The sequence below is a fragment of the Salmo salar genome, chromosome 17 (genome assembly GCF_965601325.2).
Source record: "Salmo salar chromosome 17, fSalSal1, whole genome shotgun sequence".
Lineage (NCBI taxonomy): Eukaryota > Metazoa > Chordata > Actinopteri > Salmoniformes > Salmonidae > Salmo > Salmo salar.
This window is the reverse complement of record NC_138307.1, coordinates 17,592,936-17,611,289: the sequence shown is the minus strand read 5'-3', so window position 1 is coordinate 17,611,289 and position 18,354 is coordinate 17,592,936. Positions and strand designations below refer to the sequence as shown.

Genomic DNA, 18,354 nt, shown 5'->3' with positions numbered 1-18,354 from the left:
CCTTCTGAGGTGGTGCTGAAGCTTTTCGGGGAGTACTTCTTCAGCTTCTGTAAGATGGCGGGGTACGACACCATGCTGCGTACGCTAGGGGGGAACCTGGTGGAATTCATTGAGAACCTGGATGCTCTTCACAGCTACCTGGCTCTCTCCTACCAGGTGACCTTCTCTTTACGGCATCTACAATGGATCATCTACTACGTATTTCAATCCGTTAGAGCCCAGATTTAAAAAAAGATTATGTATGCAATAAATATCCTTCTTCCAGGAGATGAACGCTCCCTCGTTCCGTGTGGAGAAGAATGAGGATGGGAGGATGTTGCTTCATTACTACTCGGACAGGAAAGGCCTATATCACATTGTGCCAGGTACGTTAATCATCCATACCTAAAATGTACCTTTAACCTCCTTAGGAGGTTAATCTCTTTTCTATCTGTCCAGGCATCATTGAGGCGGTGGCCAAAGACTTCTTTGACAGCGAAGTGAGCATGACCATCCTTAACCAATCAGAGGAAGATGAGCGCACAGGGAAGAAAGAGCATGTGGTCTTCCTGGTCTCTCAGAGGAGCAGAGGGTCAAAGAGGGATTTCCGGCCCCAAAGAGAGAACAAGGAGGTAACCAAGGAGGATGAGGAGATTGATAGGAGGGTGAGAAGTTCATTTTTTTATTTAAATTTGTCATGATTCAAAACAAGAGTCAAGCAGCAGTGTTTAAGTATTACATGTTTTATAACGGAATGAAAGTAGAATGAGGTCTAGAGGGTTAAAAAATAAGAGCAAAGTAGACTACACCCAGCAGACACTGTGGCCTCCAGGGGTTGAGTGTGAGATCCCTGGTGTATTCCTCTGGTCTGGTAACAGCATCAAGCACAGGCATTGGAGAGGATGAGAGCCAGGTGTGCCAGTCTGCCCCACTGCCCTGCTGGGAAAAGATCACGCTGGGACATGGTTAGGAGCGTTGTCATGTTTGGAAAAGGTTGGGCTCTTTCTTTACTTGAAGTGTTCACTCCAAAAGCAAAGTTTGTTGGATGCTTTCATGTTGATATGAGAACATCTAATGAGAACGATTCTTGTGTGTGTGTGTGTGTGTGTGTGTGTGTGTGTGTGTGTGTGTGTGTGTGTGTGTGTGTGTGTGTGTGTGTGTGTGTGTGTGTGTGTGTGTGTGTGTGTGTCCACAGACAACCTTCTGAAGTCGTTCACACCCTGCTACCCAGATAAGCTGTGGATGGAGGAACAAGCATTCTGCAATGCCTTCCCTTTCCACATTGTCTTTGATAAACAGGTAAGGCAACTTGTATCTTTCTAGGTTTATGCAAAACGATAATTAAGCAGCTTTTAGTACTATTGGTACATTGTTACCAGTACTCTTCTCTATGTTTGCCCAGCTCAAGGTGAAGCAGACTGGGGTTAACATCCAGAAGTTTGTCCCTGGGCTGCAGACGATGGACATCCGTCTGGATGAGTACTTCAGCATTGTCCATCCGCAGGTGACCTTCAACATCGAGAGCATCAGGAAGTTCATCAACAGCCAATTTGTCCTGAAGACCAGGCGGGAGATGGTGCCGCTGGCCTCTCAGCATCAGTCCATGCTCAAACTCAGAGGTTCAGTCAAATTCCCCTTCTCTGATCCGATGTCTGATTGTGCAGGTTGGCTCTGCATTGTGTCCATGGTATGACTGAATAACTCTCCTGTACCCAGGTCAGATGGTGTGGATGGAGTCTCTGGGCTGTATGGTGTACCTGTGCTCCCCAAAGCTGCGCAGTCTGCAGGAGTTGGAGGAGAGGGGTCTGCACATCTCCGACATCGCCCAGCACGACGCCACCCGAGACCTCATCCTGCTTAACCAACAGCGTCTGGCCGAAATGGAGCTGTCCAATCAGCTGGAGCGCAAAAAGGCACATACACCTCTCCTTCTTTGTCCGTTTCTCATCCCACTGTTTTCTCATCCTCTTCATCTGTCATGTTGTAATTTCATAGGAGGAGCTGAGGATCCTCTCACGCCACCTCGAGACGGAGAAGAAGAAGACGGAGACTCTGCTCTACGCCATGTTGCCTCGCCACGTAGCCAACCAGCTGAAGGAGGGCAAGAGGGTGGAAGCAGGTACGATGGCAATGTCTGCCTAATTCCATATCTACCTGGTCCTCCAGACAGGGCCAGCATATCTGCTGCTTTTTATTTTGTTCTACTCTTCAAATGAGCTAGAAGACCTGTGTAATGAAAAGTGTGGACGTTACAAACATCTCTGCTTCACCTTTCTCCCTCTATTTCAGGTGAGTTCCAGGTGTGCACCATCCTGTTCAGTGATGTGGTCACCTTCACCAATATCTGTGCTGCCTGCGAGCCCATCCAGATCGTCAACATGCTCAACTCCATGTACTCCAAGTTCGACCGCCTTACCAGCGTCCATGACGTGTACAAGGTATACAGAGAGAAAGAGAGAGGTACATGAAGGGGTAAATGAAAGATTGAATGAAGGAGAGGAGATAAGGGAAGGAAAATACTTTAGACTATTGAGATGCAGCCAACCTTTAAATGAGTGCTCTGAACGCCTCGGCTCTTCCAGGTGGAGACTATTGGAGACGCCTACATGGTGGTGGGTGGGGTTCCCATTCCAGCTGACAGCCATGCAGAGCGGGTGGCCAACTTTGCCCTGGGTATGCGTATCGCTGCCCGGGAGGTGACCAACCCTATCACTGGGCAACCTATCCAGGTGACTTTATAGTCCAAAATGAGCTGTTCTTTAATGAAGCTAAGGAATTGTGATTTGAAGTGGCGGTGTGTGTGTGTCTGTGTGTGTGTGTGTGGCGTGCGTGTACCAGATTCGGGTGGGTCTGCACACAGGTCCAGTGCTGGCTGGTGTGGTAGGGGACAAGATGCCTCGATACTGCCTGTTTGGAGATACAGTCAACACTGCCTCCCGCATGGAGAGTCACGGAGTGCCTGACCACATACACCTCAGCCCCTTCACATACAGGTAGTGCCAACATGGCTCCCATTCAGATTTGCCAATAAAGTTGGCCAAAGAACTTAGTTCTTATGGTTCTGATTCTCTCTAACTATACCTATCTGCAGTGCGCTGGAAGATAAGGGCTTTGACATCCTGGAAAGAGGAGAGATCCAGGTGAAGGGGAAAGGCCTGATGACCACCTACTTCCTGCTGCAGAACCTGTGTGTGTCTGAGGACACCATCATGGCCAGAGGGACAGGAGAGCCCTGCGTGTACAGAGACAACCAGCAGGGGGCGGGAGAGAGCGAGAGAGGTGAGGCAATTGGGGTTTGTTTGAATTGCTAGCTAGTAGGGAGAAAAAAATGGTTATTTAACAACAAAATGTGTTTATTATTGGACAAGTTATACAGCCTTCATTACATATCAGAAGATACGAAAGATGCAGTTTCATATGATACAGCCAGATAAAGGAGTCTTTCTTGTCCCATTTACACACAGAAGAACCAGACAGTGTGAGAAAGGAGGAAACGAATGGCCAAACCACGGCATCTGCTTCTTCTTTAAGTGACCTCACCAACGAAGACACACCTTTTCTGGGAGACACTACACCTTTTCAAAAGGGCCACCTCAACGACGTGAACTCACGATTCTGCCGACTGCTCTAAGTATGTGGAGTTGGACTCCATTTGGAAGCACATCGTTTGAAAATCTGAGACCATTTAGGAAATGAAATGTTGAACTCCACAAAGGCATGCTAGTTCTGACAGTTTTCAAAGAATCAACAATGTTTCTACACATGCTTGCTAACCCACTGGGCACAGATGTCAATTCAATGTCTATTCAATGCTGGTTCAACGTAATTTCATTGAAATGACGTGGAAACAATGTTGATTAAACCACTGTGTGCCCAGTGGGAAGTTTTATAAATACTGTAGACAAAAAGTGATAAATCGGTATCTCAAATTTTTGTTGATGATCCAATGGTCTCCACGTTGATTCAACTTTGTAACCACATTGACAAAATGATGTTTAGATATTATAAACAGGTTGATTCAATCTGTGGGAGACTCCTGGGTGAGCTCTGTGTTGTTGTCGCGACTGCCGCCTGCTGGGGGACACCTGGTGAGTCCCATAGGGTGGTGCACAGTTGGCCCAGCGCCGTTCGGGTGAGGCCGGGGTAGGCCGTCATTGTAAATAAGAATTTGTTCTTTTCTGGCTTGCCTTGTTAAATAAAGGTTACATTTATTTTTTTTATAGTTTGGGGTCTGCTAGACAACAGCAAGGAAAGTCTCCTTTCTCTCCTCTCAGTCTTTCCAGATGCTAATCATGAGTACACAGTAACTGTAATCTGCATAAGGAGGTGTTGATGTGTGATCTTATATAGTCTAAACCTTGTACAGTTGGGATGTTCTTAGACCTGTTTACTTTAGGTCTGGTTCCTCATTTTCCAACTCCCTGTGGCCCTTTTCGCTAACTAAAGTAAACAGATAACAGTTGAGAAAAATGGTGGTGTGTGTGTGTGTCTATGTATGTGTGTGTATGTTGGGAAAGTGGCTGTCATTAACATTTAATTACCACAAATACCAGCGATAGCACAACTATTGACGCGTGAGTGGGAGAGGTGGAGACTCTTGTGACTTAAGCGCACCTAGGTGCAATCGCGCTACAGGCAGCGACACAGAGAGAGGCCCAAATGTAGACAGCAACGTTGCAGTACAGTCCCATGGAGCACCAAACAGAAGCACTGAAGTTGCTACAGAATGTGCGCTCTCACCAAACAGCGATTAGTAGGCCCAGTAAACTTGGACTAGAAAAACAAGTGACAACCATCCAAGACTCGTCAGCAGCGGCCCGCACAATAGCAGAAAAGGCGCGTGAAAGTGTCATTACGCAGCTAATCGATATTCTAACCCAAATACTCACAGTCGAGGAAGAAATCAGTCATAGTTCGTTTCAGGATCTGAGGATATTTCTGCGTCCTAAAGTGAGTGTTTTATCCCTTATATGAAATTCTAATTTCTTGGTGAGTAATGGTGTGCATCGGCTGGTTTGCATAATTTGACAAAAATGTTTGAAATCTTTCTTTTTGGTTGATAGGCTAGAGATTAGAATACAATTATCATGAATGAGAAAACATTATTTTATGGTATGGATATCAAAATATTTTGTATTTGTTAAAAATAAACAGTGCATTTGTTATTACTGACTCACGTTGGCTAGACCTAAATGCTTACCATACGCTTCCCAGTCGAAACAGTTCACGGATATATTATGACGACGTTTTGTTCTTTTTTTTCATGAAGGGTATAATTGCAGACCACTATTAGGGGCGTTTTCTGATATAGGTGTTTCTTGATATCAAGTTACACCAATTGATGCTAGCCATTGGTCTGTGGCCGTTTCTTTAATGTCGCGACAACAGTTGTTGACAACAGTTGCATTGTAGCTAAGACTAACCCTTTTCCTAACTTTAACCGTTAATTATCCTAACCTGACACGTAAGTTATGTTAACCTTTATTTTTTGTATTGTAAAGCAATTCAAAATGTCAAATATAGAAAGAACAAACAAAGAGTATACAAACAACATTCCTTGTCTGCTCTTACCAGAGTTTCTAAACGGTTGTTACTAGTTACCACAGCCACAAAGTCCTAAGGCTTCCTATTTCTACAATTTCTCTTCTTAAAATGGGATTTTGAACCTAACCATAACCACATTGCTAACCTTATGCCTAACCATAAATTAAGACCAGTTATAGATCATTTGTAGACAGCAATGGAGTGATTGCTTCCTACAAGAGCACAAAACGTGTACATTTCGAGACATATTACAGCTTTTTTTTGTCTTAAAGGCGCAGTGTAGCCAATTCTGTAATAATTGTATGTTAATAATAATGCATTTTATTTTGTAAAGTGGTTTCTTGCATCAAACAACAAGAGTATTTTCAGTCACCTCCTTGTCTGAAAGACAAGTGGATAAACAGGTTCATGTCAAACCCAGATTTATTTTTCAAAGGACTCATGGAATGTAGGCCTACATTGAACACAAAAAACATTGGCTGCTGAATGAAAGAACAGCCATTTCCAAGTTAAAATGTTATGGAATGCATTTTCTCAGTTGATTTTGATGGTAGGCCACACTGGTAGGCCTATATTATGATCAAATAGCCACAGTAGCTTACTTGAACACTGTCTGAAACTGTAACTTAAAGCGGGTACCTCAGTGTTCACAGTAAACTCGAGCTGGAAGTTGAAATTTGCTCAGTGGCAAAAACATTTTGAGGAAACATTGCTTCTCTTCCTTTATTAGTTATCAAATATTAATGTGGATTAGCCCACATTAGTTATCCTAAACTTCGATGTAAACAAATCATCCGTGGCAAGAGACCATCAGTCAAGTCTGACTAGTTTTCATGCACATTTTTTCACTTGAGAAATACTGCACCAAGCATCTAGATGTAAATAGACATAAAACATGTCAATTTATTACAGATTTCTTGATTCATCTTATTTAATTGAAGCTATTTTGAGGAACTGTACTGGCTATGTTGTTGCTATGATGACACGAGCGACAAACAAAAGTAATATTGCCGCTTTTTTTTTTTTTTTTTTCTTCAAACAAAGGTCTTAGGGAATATGCGAGCAGAGATGTTCGTCTAGCCAAGTTCTGCTAGGAGCAAACCGAACCTATGTATGCGGACGCCTCTACCAAATATTTTTTTATAACTAACCCAAGCTAGACCAGAGCCTGTCGATTCCAATGGGAGCAAATAAATCATAGTGGGCAAAACGAGCAAGGCGATGAACAGAGCCAAGCACGAGCTAGTGAGAACCTATTGGCGCAATCTAGCATTTATTTGCATATTTCCGTTAGGGAACGCCTACTCTGTGAAATGCGTGTGTGTGAGAACTCAAGTCTCCCTTGCACTCCTAAACAACACAATTTTTTAAACTTTGGCAAAGGGTAAAGTCTACAAAACTCAGTCCACTCTGTTTGTTACAGATTTTAGTTTTGGAAACTGTATGGAGATTTGGTTTCATCGATGAGAAAATTTGCAGAACGTCGGCCAAAATCAATCTCGCTCCATCTTCTCCCACTGCCGGCCACTGGGCTTCCTCTCATCACCATATTTGGTTGTGAGTGGAAACGCCAACCTGATACTTCACATTTATACATCCGGTGAAATATCTGGCTCATTGTTCTATCTGTGCCTCTACTCTCTCCACCTAGGAAAGCATAGAGCCGAGGAACATCTGTGTGTGCATGGCAATGAGGGACTCTGACTGTCAGAAGGTCCGGAACCTTAGAGATCTGCAGGACTGTTTAAAAGCCATGGTGGACAGTCTGGTGTCTTCTCTCATCAACATGAACCATCCCGTGGCCATTCAGACATCACGCACGCTTGAAGAGATATATCTGAGCTTCCCTGAAATCTGAATAGCTAATATCTCACTTTACCTAGTCTCAGGGTTGATAGCCTATTGTTTACTTGAATGTACTTTTTAAAGAATGTATTTTATTTCAAATTATCGGAGGTGCAACTATGTAGGCCTACTTTGTAAAAAGGAATGTCAGAAGAAATGATACTGGGACAAAAATGTGTGTTATGCAAAGTGTTTTATACAAATCCTCCTTAAACGCCTGAAGTTTCTGTCAGTTTGTTGAGGAAACTTACCAGGAATTCCAGTTCCCTACAGTTGTGTACTGTAGACCTGCTCATGGTGAGTTGGCCTTTCCAAAGTATAATTATGTTTAATTGGGTAATAAACATTGATTAAATCGTTGTATGAAGTTGTTACTTCACATTTTCGTGGATATATGTTTAGATCTGACCTTTTATACAAGGTGTGACTAAAACGGCTATGTGGATGGATGAGAAGCATGGGCATGCCAGCACACTACAGGGTGGATCCAAGTTGTTGTCACCAGATGGCGCTATTTATCAAGGAAGTAGTTCAAATCCATTATCTCAGTATTTTGTGCTAGCCCAGCACTAAAGCACCTGATTCAACTAATTTACTATACATCAAGCCCTATAGCCCTTGCTTAGACTTTGTGGATCCCAGGACCAGGATTGAAGATCACTGCTCTTAAGAAATAGTGGTTCTTAAAAGGCTACAAGTTGTAAAGTTGTCTTTCTCTCCAAAACTCTTGAATGTGCCGTCCTTGGCCAGCTCTCTTGCTATCTCTCTCAGAATGACCTTCTTGATCCTAATCAGTCAGGTTTCAAGACTGGGCATTCAACTGAGACTGCTCTTCTCTGTGTCACGGAGGCTCTCCGCACTGCTAAAGCTAACTCTCTCTCCTCTGCTCTCATCCTTCTAGACCTATCTGCTGCCTTTGATACCGTGAACCATCAGATCCTCCTCTCCACCCTCTCCGAGCTGGGCATCTCCGGCGCCGCCCACGCCTGGATTGCGTCCTACCTGACAGGTCGCTCCTACCAGGTGGCGTGGCGAGAATCTGTCTCCGCACCACGTGCTCTCACCACTGGTGTCCCCCAGGGCTCTGTTCTTGGCCCACTCCTATTCTCGCTATACACCAAGTCACTTGGCTCTGTCATATCCTCACATGGTCTCTCATATCATTGCTATGCAGATGACACACAATTAATCTTCTCCTTTCCCCCTTCTGACAACCAGGTGGCGAATCGCATCTCTGCATGTCTGGCAGACATATCAGTGTGGATGACGGATCACTACCTCAAGCTGAACCTCGGCAAGACGGAGCTGCTCTTCCTCCCGGGGAAGGACTGCCCGTTCCATGATCTCGCCATCACGGTTGACAACTCCCTTGTGTCCTCCTCCCAGAGTGCTAAGAGCCTTAGCGTGACCCTGGACAACACCCTGTCGTTCTCCACCAACATCAAGGCGGTGACCCGATCCTGTAGGTTCATGCTCTACAACATTCGCAGAGTACGACCCTGCCTCACACATGAAGCGGCGCAGGTCCTAATCCAGGCACTTGTCATCTCCCGTCTGGATTATTGCAACTCGCTGTTGGCTGGGCTCCCTGCCTGTGCCATTAAACCCCTACAACTCATCCAGAACGCCGCAGCCCGTCTGGTGTTCAACCTTCCCAAGTTCTCTCACGTCACCCCGCTCCTCCGCTCTCTCCACTGGCTTCCAGTCGAAGCTCGCATCCGCTACAAGACCATGGTGCTTGCCTACGGAGCTGTGAGGGGAACGGCACCTCCGTACCTTCAGGCTCTGATCAGGCCCTACACCCAAACAAGGGCACTCCGTTCATCCACCTCTGGCCTGCTCGCCTCCCTACCTCTGAGGAAGCACAGTTCCCGCTCAGCCCAGTCAAAACTGTTCGCTGCTCTGGCACCCCAATGGTGGAACAAGCTCCCTCACGACGCCAGGACAGCGGAGTCAATCACCACCTTCCGGAGACACCTGAAACCCCACCTCTTCAAGGAATACCTGGGATAGGATAAAGTAATCCTTCTAACCCCCCCCCCTTAAAAGATTTAGATGCACTATTGTAAAGTGGTTGTTCCACTGGATATTATAAGGTGAATGCACCAATTTGTAAGTCGCTCTGGATAAGAGCGTCTGCTAAATGACTTAAATGTTAAATGTAAAAATGTTTTATAGTTAGACAGGTTTTTTATAGTACTACATACTCCTACTGTAGATAGATACTGCATTAAAGTAAGTTAGTCGGCAGCCCTATCAAATATAGTTGTGAACGCGAGTTCTAATACCGGGTCGGCCGTTCACGGATGGACTCCATTACACAGGCATATACAGAACTCTAAGCTTGTGACACATCCTGTTCTCAGGGTCTCAGACGGTCCTAGACGGCTGAGTCAGGAGTCAGGGCTCGGGTCAGGGCCCACCATGTGGTGCGTGGGTGTCTGGAACAGTCTGCAGTCTGACTTTAGAGGTTGTCCCAGGATGTATGGACCCCCATCCCACTCGTTCCACTCTAGCATGTCTCCATTGTTTCCTAGGACTTCTAGATAAAGTGCAAGATGATTCATTCAATAATTAATTCATCCATTGAGTCATTGTCTGTAATCTGAATTTCATTTATTACCAGTTGTGGCTAATTGAAGACAATGTAGCCTGGCAGGTAGCCTAGTGGTTAAGCGCGTTGGGCCAGTAACCGAAAGATTGCTGGTTTGAATCCCCGAACAATGTGCCCTTGAGCAAGGCACTTAACCCTAATTGCTCCTGTAAATCGCTCTGGTTATTAAGAGTGTCTGCTAAATGACGTTAATGTTCTGTGTACATGTGTTGTCTTTATGTACACTATGTGTTTGACTAATAGGTAATGACAGCCTTCTGAACTCTGATCCAATCTTTACTGCAACTCTGGAAGTATTAAAAAAAGTATCCTTTCTTTTCAAATGATATTCTCTAAACCCTGTATGGAGTGATGTGTGTATACTGTGTATATGTCCATTTGAATGGTTCCAGACAGCACCTGTGTGATAGCGGGAGAGCCATGCAGTGACTCACCATTGTGGGAAAACTGTAGGACTGTGGAGGTGCTAGACAGTGGGTTGGTAGGTGGTGGTCAGAGGGAATTTCCCCCCTTGGTCTGATATGGGTCTAGGTAGGCCCTGACAACTGATTGGACCTGTAACATGGTCTGTTTTGGTAGTTTAGTGTTAGCACTGTAAACCACATAGAGGGTTGTTGAAACATCCTGGCAGTTTCGGTACCGTTATAGAGTTTCCTCGTCTAGCTGAGTGAAATCCCTGGGAAGAGAGTCACCGACTGACGGACAAGTCACGAGTCACCTTCTCTCCTGGGGTGGGAAGGGTGATGTCATGGCTTAGATGTTGGTTGCCATGGTTGCTGCACACAGAGCATATAGCTGTGTGTGTGTGTGTGTGTGTGTGTGTGTGTGTGTGTGTGTGTGTGTGTGTGTGTGTGTGTGTGTGTGTGTGTGTGTGTGTGTGTGTGTGTGTGTGTGTGTGTGTGTGTGTGTGTGTGTGTGTGTGTGTGTGTAAATGTAAATGTATGCGTGGGTGGGGGACTGAATTGACTAGTGGGTTTTCGTCCATGATGTCATTCTTGCAGGGTGACTTTGGCATGTGTGAATATGTGACTGATTGGGATCTGCTCTTTACCCCAAGGAAGCAGTCCAAGAAATGACATGCCTGCTTCTTGTGTACGTACCCTCCTGAGAGACTTAATAATTATTTGATTTATTACCCAGAGATGGTCATTTGATCAGCCGCACACCCCAACCCCTCAGGCCTCTCTCCCCTTCCTCCATCACTCCTCTAAGGCGCCGTTCACAAAGGTACCCAATTCAGATTTTTTCTCTCACTAATTGGTCTTTTGACTAATCAGATCAGCTCTGAAAAAGAGCTGATGTGAAAATATCTGGTTTGATTGGTCAAAAGACCAATTAGTGCAAAAAATATCAGAATTGGGCTGTCTCTCTGTCTCTCTCAATTCAATTCAAAGGGCTCCATCTCTTCATCTCTCTCTCTCTCTCCTCTCCCTCCATCTCTTTCCATTTCTCTCACTTCTCATCTCTCTCACTCGCTCTCTCTCTCCCTCTCTCTCTTCCTCCATCTCTCTCTTGCCATCTCTCTCTTTCTATCTCTCTCTCTCTCTCATCTAGCTCTCTTTCCATCTCTCTCTCTCATCTCTCTCCCTATCTCTAGCTGGAGGGTAGTAAGGCTAGTACAGAGTCAGTGTACGCTTTTAGGAAGGAATCACATTCATTCTCATTAGATATTGATCATGTCAGAAGGAAGAAATCACATTCGTTCTCATTAGATATTGATCATGTGAGTTGGAAGGAATCACATTCATTCTCATTAGATATTGATCATGTCAGAAGGAAGGAATCACATTCATTCTCATTAGATATTGATCATGTGAGTTAGAAGGAATTACATTCATTCTCATTAGGTCTGGATAATGTCAGATGGAAGGAATCACATTCATTCTCATTAGATCTGGATCATGTCAGATGGAAGGAATCACATTCATTCTCATTAGATCTGGATTATGTCAAATGGAAGGAATCACATTCATTCTCATTAGGTCTTGATCATGGCATATGGAAGTGGAGGGAGCATGACAGGGCAGAAATCCATAAAACCCAAACCGCCTCCAGGCTTCATGATGAACTCATACAGATACAGAACACCCTGACGCCATCAGTCTGTCAGTCTCACCTTCACTTATTGAGGGGCAAGGCCGGCTCTAGTCTTTTGCGGGCCCTAAGCGAGTTTGGTAAATTTTAGATTTAAATCCTTGCAATTCTACACATTTTGCCATGGGTGTAGAGAAAATGTTGCAGTTTTATAACAGATTACATGCAATTCTACCCATTGCCATGGGAAGGAGAGAAAACATTGTATTTTTATGACAAATTTCATGCAATTCTATACATTTGCATGGGATGTAGAGAAAATGTAGCATTTTTATAACAGATTTCATGCAATTCTACCCATTTGCCATGGAGTGGAAAGAAATGGTTGCAGTTTTAAAGCAAATTTCCTGCAATTCCACTTTTTTTTTTATGACTTAAGCCATGCTAACATGATATGACTAACAAAATGAATGGGGCCTCCTGGAGGTCAGGGCCAATGGGGCACGTGCCCTTTGTCCCCGGTCGGTATTTGGCCATGACTTACTACAAGTTTAGATACCATTCAAATCATTGTTAGCTGACATGGCTAATGGAGTGACTGACATACAGTAGCAAGAGAAAAACTGCTGATGCACAACTACATTTTGAAATTGCACCTGCTGTATTCTAGTATTCTTAGTATATTCAATAGTAAGTGGAGACCCGGGGGCCCTAAGCAACCGCTTATGTCGCTTATGCTTATATCGCTTAGGACTTTGGCTCTGTTGAGGGGAAACATCTACTGGACATGAAACAGCTAGAGACGGTTCATTTAGATGAGGATTTAGAATAGACTACAAGGGAATCAGTGAGTCAAGTTTCACTGAGTGGGTTTTCCGTTTGTTGTAGTGTATTAACAGTAGTAGTTCCTTATTTTTAGTCGAGTATACTACCATTGCTAGCCAAGCAAAACTTTAGAACTCTTATAGCACTTTGTTTTCCCAAAGCAACTGCAAGATCAGATCCCTGCCTTGAACTGAACTCCCAGCCCAGGTCTCAAGGGACTCACTGGTCTCAGTCTTTGTTTAGTCTACTACTGCACAACAGACAAAACACACCACTCGGGACGAGATGATGAGACGATCACTCGTCACTTCACTTCTGACCTCTCAGCTCTCTCAACACTATCTTTACCAACTGATACTGAGCCTAGTATCTGTGTTGTCATGACAACGTTATACGCTTACAAGAGATTTCCATGTCAACGGATGAATACGTGACAAGAAGCCTCAATGTGTATCGCTGTGTTTAAGAATCCAGCAACGGTTGCTTAAGGTCGCTGCAATCATGAACCTTTGTTGCAATCATGATTTTTTTTTTGTGACCTTACAACATAATTGGTTTCTATGCTGACCCCAAAGACATCTGTGACACAGGAGACCAGACCCGGTCCACCAGTAGACCCCAGTCCACCAGTCGGAAAACTCACTCTGCACTACAATGCCTGTCACTCGATCCAATTTTCCAATCAGAGTGATTGATAACCTTGTCTATACCGATCACCCTGAGGGGCTCATTGTCTCATTCAGCAGATTAACAAAAGTCAGCAAGATGATACATTTTCTAATCACTCAGTCGGTCTGCAAAGCGGTGATATCATCCTATAGAATGAGTGGAATAAATGCTATGACCATATAGGTCCAGTATTCATCCCATTAGTTCTATAATATAACACTCATGGCTCATCTTCTGTTTTGATAAGCATTGAATTGCTTCAGAACACCCATATTGATTTGAAAACCATGTTGAACTGTTGTAAAAGGAACCAATGAAATGTATGACTGGGGAATAAAAGAGCAGCCATCCAGGGAGATAGTCAATGTCAGTTTTCTCAGTCTGAGACGTGATGATGTCACCCTGTTCTGTAGAGTGCAGTGGGAAGGATAAACTGAGGCAGACTGATAGACGGTATTTATCTCATTAGCTGTTTTTAGACTCATGAATCATTTCAGACTCTGGGGATCAGGGGGAATTACAGGGGCATTCCCATTAAAACCTCAGACCTCAAAAGAACCTTCAAATGCACACACACACACACACACACACACACGGTTTTTAGGTTAAACTGAGTCAATGTGTATGAATCCCGGCTTGGGACATCATACCAACACTACCACCCTATATTAGCAGATAAACATTCTCCCTTCTCTTTGTCTGCCACAGACTGAATGTAATTTCTCTCCCAGTGCATTTGTGACAAAGGATGCTCATTCAGACATTCACAGCATATACACGAGGGAGGGGTGAGTTAAACTAATTTAGACAACAGTGCTAACTAACCACTCTTAATTGTACCATATATACACTGAACAAAAATATAAACGCAGCATGTAAAATGTTGGTCCCATGTTTCATGAGCTGAAATAAAAGATCCCAGAAATGTTCCATATGCACAAAAAGCTTATTTCTCTCAAACTTTGCCAAGAGAATCCATCCACCTGACAGGTGTGGCATATCAAGAAGCTGATTAAACAGCATGATCATTACACAGGTGCCTCTTGTCACCAGATCCTGAGGACCATTTATTTAAGGTGTCTGTGACCAACAGGATCTGTATTCCCAGTCAAGTGAAATCCATAGATGAGGGCCCCCCAAAATGTTTCTCAATTGACTGATTTCCTCATATGAACTGTAACTCAGTAAAAATCTTTGAAATTGTTATATGTTGCGTTTACATTTTTGTTCAGTATATTTGGGCGAGGACATTCCTGGGATGCTTTGTGGCTCTGTGTCATCACACCAGGAGCAGTTAATTGTTGGGAATGACCTCATCAGAATGCTGAGGTGATTGTATTCCTGTTTGACTGTCTTACGATCTTGCGGTCAGGAACGTAAGACAGTCAGTAATGAATTCCGAGGTTGAGGAATGAATGGAGGAATGCAGGCTTAAAGACCCCAGACTGCGACCCAAACGGACACAGTCAGTAATGAACGGCAGGATGTGTGGGTCATGTCTCATTAGACATTGCGGGTTAGTGTGACTCACTGAGACCCTAATAACCACTTATACACACATGCGCACACACACACACACACACACACACACACCCACAACACAACACACATACCACTGATGTACAGACAGGGTATTGTGACCTGTTGCTCTTAGGTGACGTGAGACTTAACCGGTAACATGTCTTCCAAGAGCCCAGAAGACTAACTGATTTTATTTTATATGTGGCTGTTTGCTAACAGTGTCGTATTTTAGGTTTCTAATTTCTCCCTGCCGCTCTCCTCAGAGGCTTTTTGGATATGTTTGTTGCAAGTCGTAATTGCGGTTGAGAACAGTTTATGTAAGAAGAGACATGGAAGAGTTTGTTGAAAACAATAATTACCGAGGCAGTTTGTAAAATGTAGCGTGAGATAGTTCATCTAACAAGGCCCATCTTTGATGATGTTCTCTCCTTAAAGTAACTGTTCAGTGTTTCCAGATTTCTATGCAATATGACCTAAAATGAACTACAATATGAGTGAAATCGTTTTCCTTTCAAACAATTGTAATGAAGTATGTTAAAAGATTTTATGTGTTTGAATGGTGTGGGCGTACCCCAACAACAGAATGGTGTGGGCGTATACCGGTCATTAAAAATATTTACGTGAGTAAACCACTGATTGGCCGGCTCAGCCAATGAGCCAACATGACATCCTGTTCTATGAGGAAATAGCAAGCATTTTTTAAATGTTCTGTTTGAGATACAAGTTTGAGGTGGAGTTTTTGAAGTGTTTTTTTTCTCCAATTTATGCTTTGGCCACAAATACCAGTATAGGAAAAGTCAACAACATTATTTGGGTATGAGTTAACAGAATATTAACTTTTATAAGTTTGATTTTCACTCCACAGTTACTTTAAATGCTAAGGAAACATGGAAACCTTCATGTACTGTAACTCACCAAGCCTTTTGGAAACGTGCTGAGGGCTTATGTCAGCATTCATTTCGTTTTTTGGTTGTAAAGTCACAAATTGACACTGGCCTGTTTTTCCAAAGGAAATATCAAAGGAAATGTGTTCTGTTCTTTCAAAATAAGGATGTTGTTCAGTACTACAAGTCACAGGTCACATACCTTTGATTCATCATGAAACAAAATAAAAAGAATGGAAATAGTTCCACAAACGACAGCCAGTTCTACAAAACATTTACTGTAAAGGTTGGGGGTCAGAAAAACAGGCCAGTCTTTAGGTATGAGAGAGAAAATACCTCTGTGATGATTTAGAGAATACCAGACATTCCATTCATCCCTTGGCAGAATGTTGAGGCGACGTTAGACACGGGCCCATCGTTATGAATGCACACACCCACACACACACACACACACACACACACTGGATCACCCTGCATTCTTTCCTAAAACTACAGTAGGCCATTCTTCCTGCCTATATTTGGTAGAGTGAAGAAGGGAATACCCTGTGATGACATCATGACTTTCTCCTGCCAAAGGGGAGCTTACAATCCGGAGGAGGACTTTGTAAAGTAAACTACATCTTTGTGTTTTTCCACCTGACATTCATTTGAATAGTTATCAATTCAAAGTTGCTTTTCCACTTAAATAAACCATATTGATCTGTTAGTCAGAATGAAGCATGAAACAGTGTATACTGCAGTATTATAGATTCGCCATGCATCTCAAGAAGACAGGTCATCAACCGTGCAGGGATGTTTTGGTGCGTTATTCTTTTAGCTCTCTCTTGGTCTTGGCAGGCATTTTCCACACTTCAGAGCTCCTAATGTAAACCTTGGTGGGTTTGAAAACAAACAAACAGCAAAGCCAGAGATTATAATCAGGGTGAATGTGGAGTTTAACAGCACAGATTCAACTGTTGTTTTTCCCTTCTCTGGACACGCCCATTCCCAGAGGAATATGGTGATGCTGGCTCTTTTGTTGCGGGGTGGGCGGTGGGGAGGGTTGGAAAGTGGGGCTGTCTAGTGAAGTTTGTGGCCTGTCTGCCACTTTTTTGGGCACCGACCAATGGAGCCGACCAAGGGCTGCCTGCCTTTTAATGCCAAAGAATTTCCCCCTCCACTCTGCTCTCTGCCCTTGCTCACTTCTCGTCACAGATCTGGCTAAACCAAATAGGTGAATTGCAATATTTTGAAGGGAAGTGACGGAGGATAGAGGGCATAGGAGGAAAGGGAGCGACTTTCGGGATTGAGACGAGGCTCTGGGCTCTGAAAGCAGTGAAGAGAGAGAGAGAGGCCTGTTATTTCCCTGGCGCCCACGGGACTGAGCGGTGTGAGGGAAGGAGGGAGGGAATGACGCCTGTCCTTTAATTAACTTCTACTACTACTCCATCATCCACTAGAAAGCAGCAGCAGCAGCAGGCTGGCTGGGTGCACAGATCAACAGTGTTGTATTGTGGAAATGGTTCGTTTTCTAGTTGAGCTGTAGGCCATATGGCTATAATAATATTTCAATGAATTTGGTTTATTTGCTATTTAAAAAAGTACTTTAAACACTTAAATGAACAATCATGTGGATTTTAGAAATGTGTACACTTCTATTGGTTCTATTTCTATATTTTGAATTCCCAGCCTCTCTAACCGACTCTCAGGATAAAGACTCCCTTTTTTCTCTCGCAGACATATAGAGAGCGGGAAAAAATATGATTTTTTTTTAGGAGAATATAAAAAGGAAGGCCTCCCGTAGTTCCTCTCAGACAGCTACTGTCACGGCGCGCTACTAGCTTTCCCTGAAGATGAAGACATCGGGCCAGCGTCAAAGCTGCCCTGATCACATGGTTGCCTTTCCCTAGCCTTGGGGTAAACAAGCTAATTAGCTAACACCAAGTTAATAGGCCATGCGATTGAAACCATTAAAATTAGTGGGCTTTACACACGGTGTTGGGCAATGGAGACATGTGGTAGTACAATAATGTCAGTGGTTAAAAGACAGACACTTTGGGCTGTGGTGCACCTAAAGTGGTGCACAAGGGGGGCGATCATGACAATGCATGGTGAGGTCATTAAACATGACATCATTGTCTGGACAGCAGCCAGGAGAGATGGTAGGCTTTCATCTCTCTCTTTCTCTCTTTCTCTCTCTCTCTCTCTCTTTCTCCTCTCTCTGCGCCCATTTCTCTTAAGACAACACAGACTACCTCTGTCAATCAGTCTCTCTTTCTCTCTCTCTCTCTCTCTTTCTCCTCTCTCTGCGCCCATTTCTCTTAAGACAACACAGACTACCTCTGTCAATCAGTCTCTCTTTTCTGTCTCTCTTTCTATTTCTTCGTTATCTCTCTCTTTCTTTCTTTTTAAGTGTCTATATTCGGTGTAGCCATTTACCTAGCCAGGCTGCCTGACTGC

The 18,354-nt window shown here is 43.8% G+C and overlaps 1 protein-coding gene across 1 annotated transcript; it reads left to right on the top strand.

The window, feature by feature from the left end:
- On the top strand, positions 1–7,731 carry gucy1b2 (guanylate cyclase 1, soluble, beta 2). Its single transcript, XM_082963513.1, has 14 exons — positions 1–156; positions 266–365; positions 439–651; positions 865–972; positions 1,175–1,278; positions 1,382–1,598; positions 1,696–1,892; positions 1,975–2,098; positions 2,269–2,417; positions 2,562–2,708; positions 2,818–2,972; positions 3,071–3,258; positions 3,444–4,929; positions 7,175–7,731. Exons 1-13 carry the CDS (start codon positions 55–57, stop codon positions 3,608–3,610), a joined length of 1,971 nt encoding a protein of 656 aa, XP_082819639.1. The 5' UTR covers positions 1–54; the 3' UTR covers positions 3,611–4,929; positions 7,175–7,731.
- The last annotated feature ends 10,623 nt before the right edge of the window (positions 7,732–18,354 follow it).

Bases quoted from the DNA above. Each gene is read 5' to 3' on its own strand.
- gucy1b2 (XM_082963513.1), top strand. From the start codon at position 55: ATGGCGGGGTACGACACCATGCTGCGTACGCTAGGGGGGAACCTGGTG. The intron at 973-1,174 runs GTTGGGCTCTTT...GTGTGTCCACAG, and splicing joins CGTTGTCATGTTTGGAAAAG to ACAACCTTCTGAAGTCGTTC. The intron at 2,709-2,817 runs GTGACTTTATAG...TGCGTGTACCAG, and splicing joins TCACTGGGCAACCTATCCAG to ATTCGGGTGGGTCTGCACAC.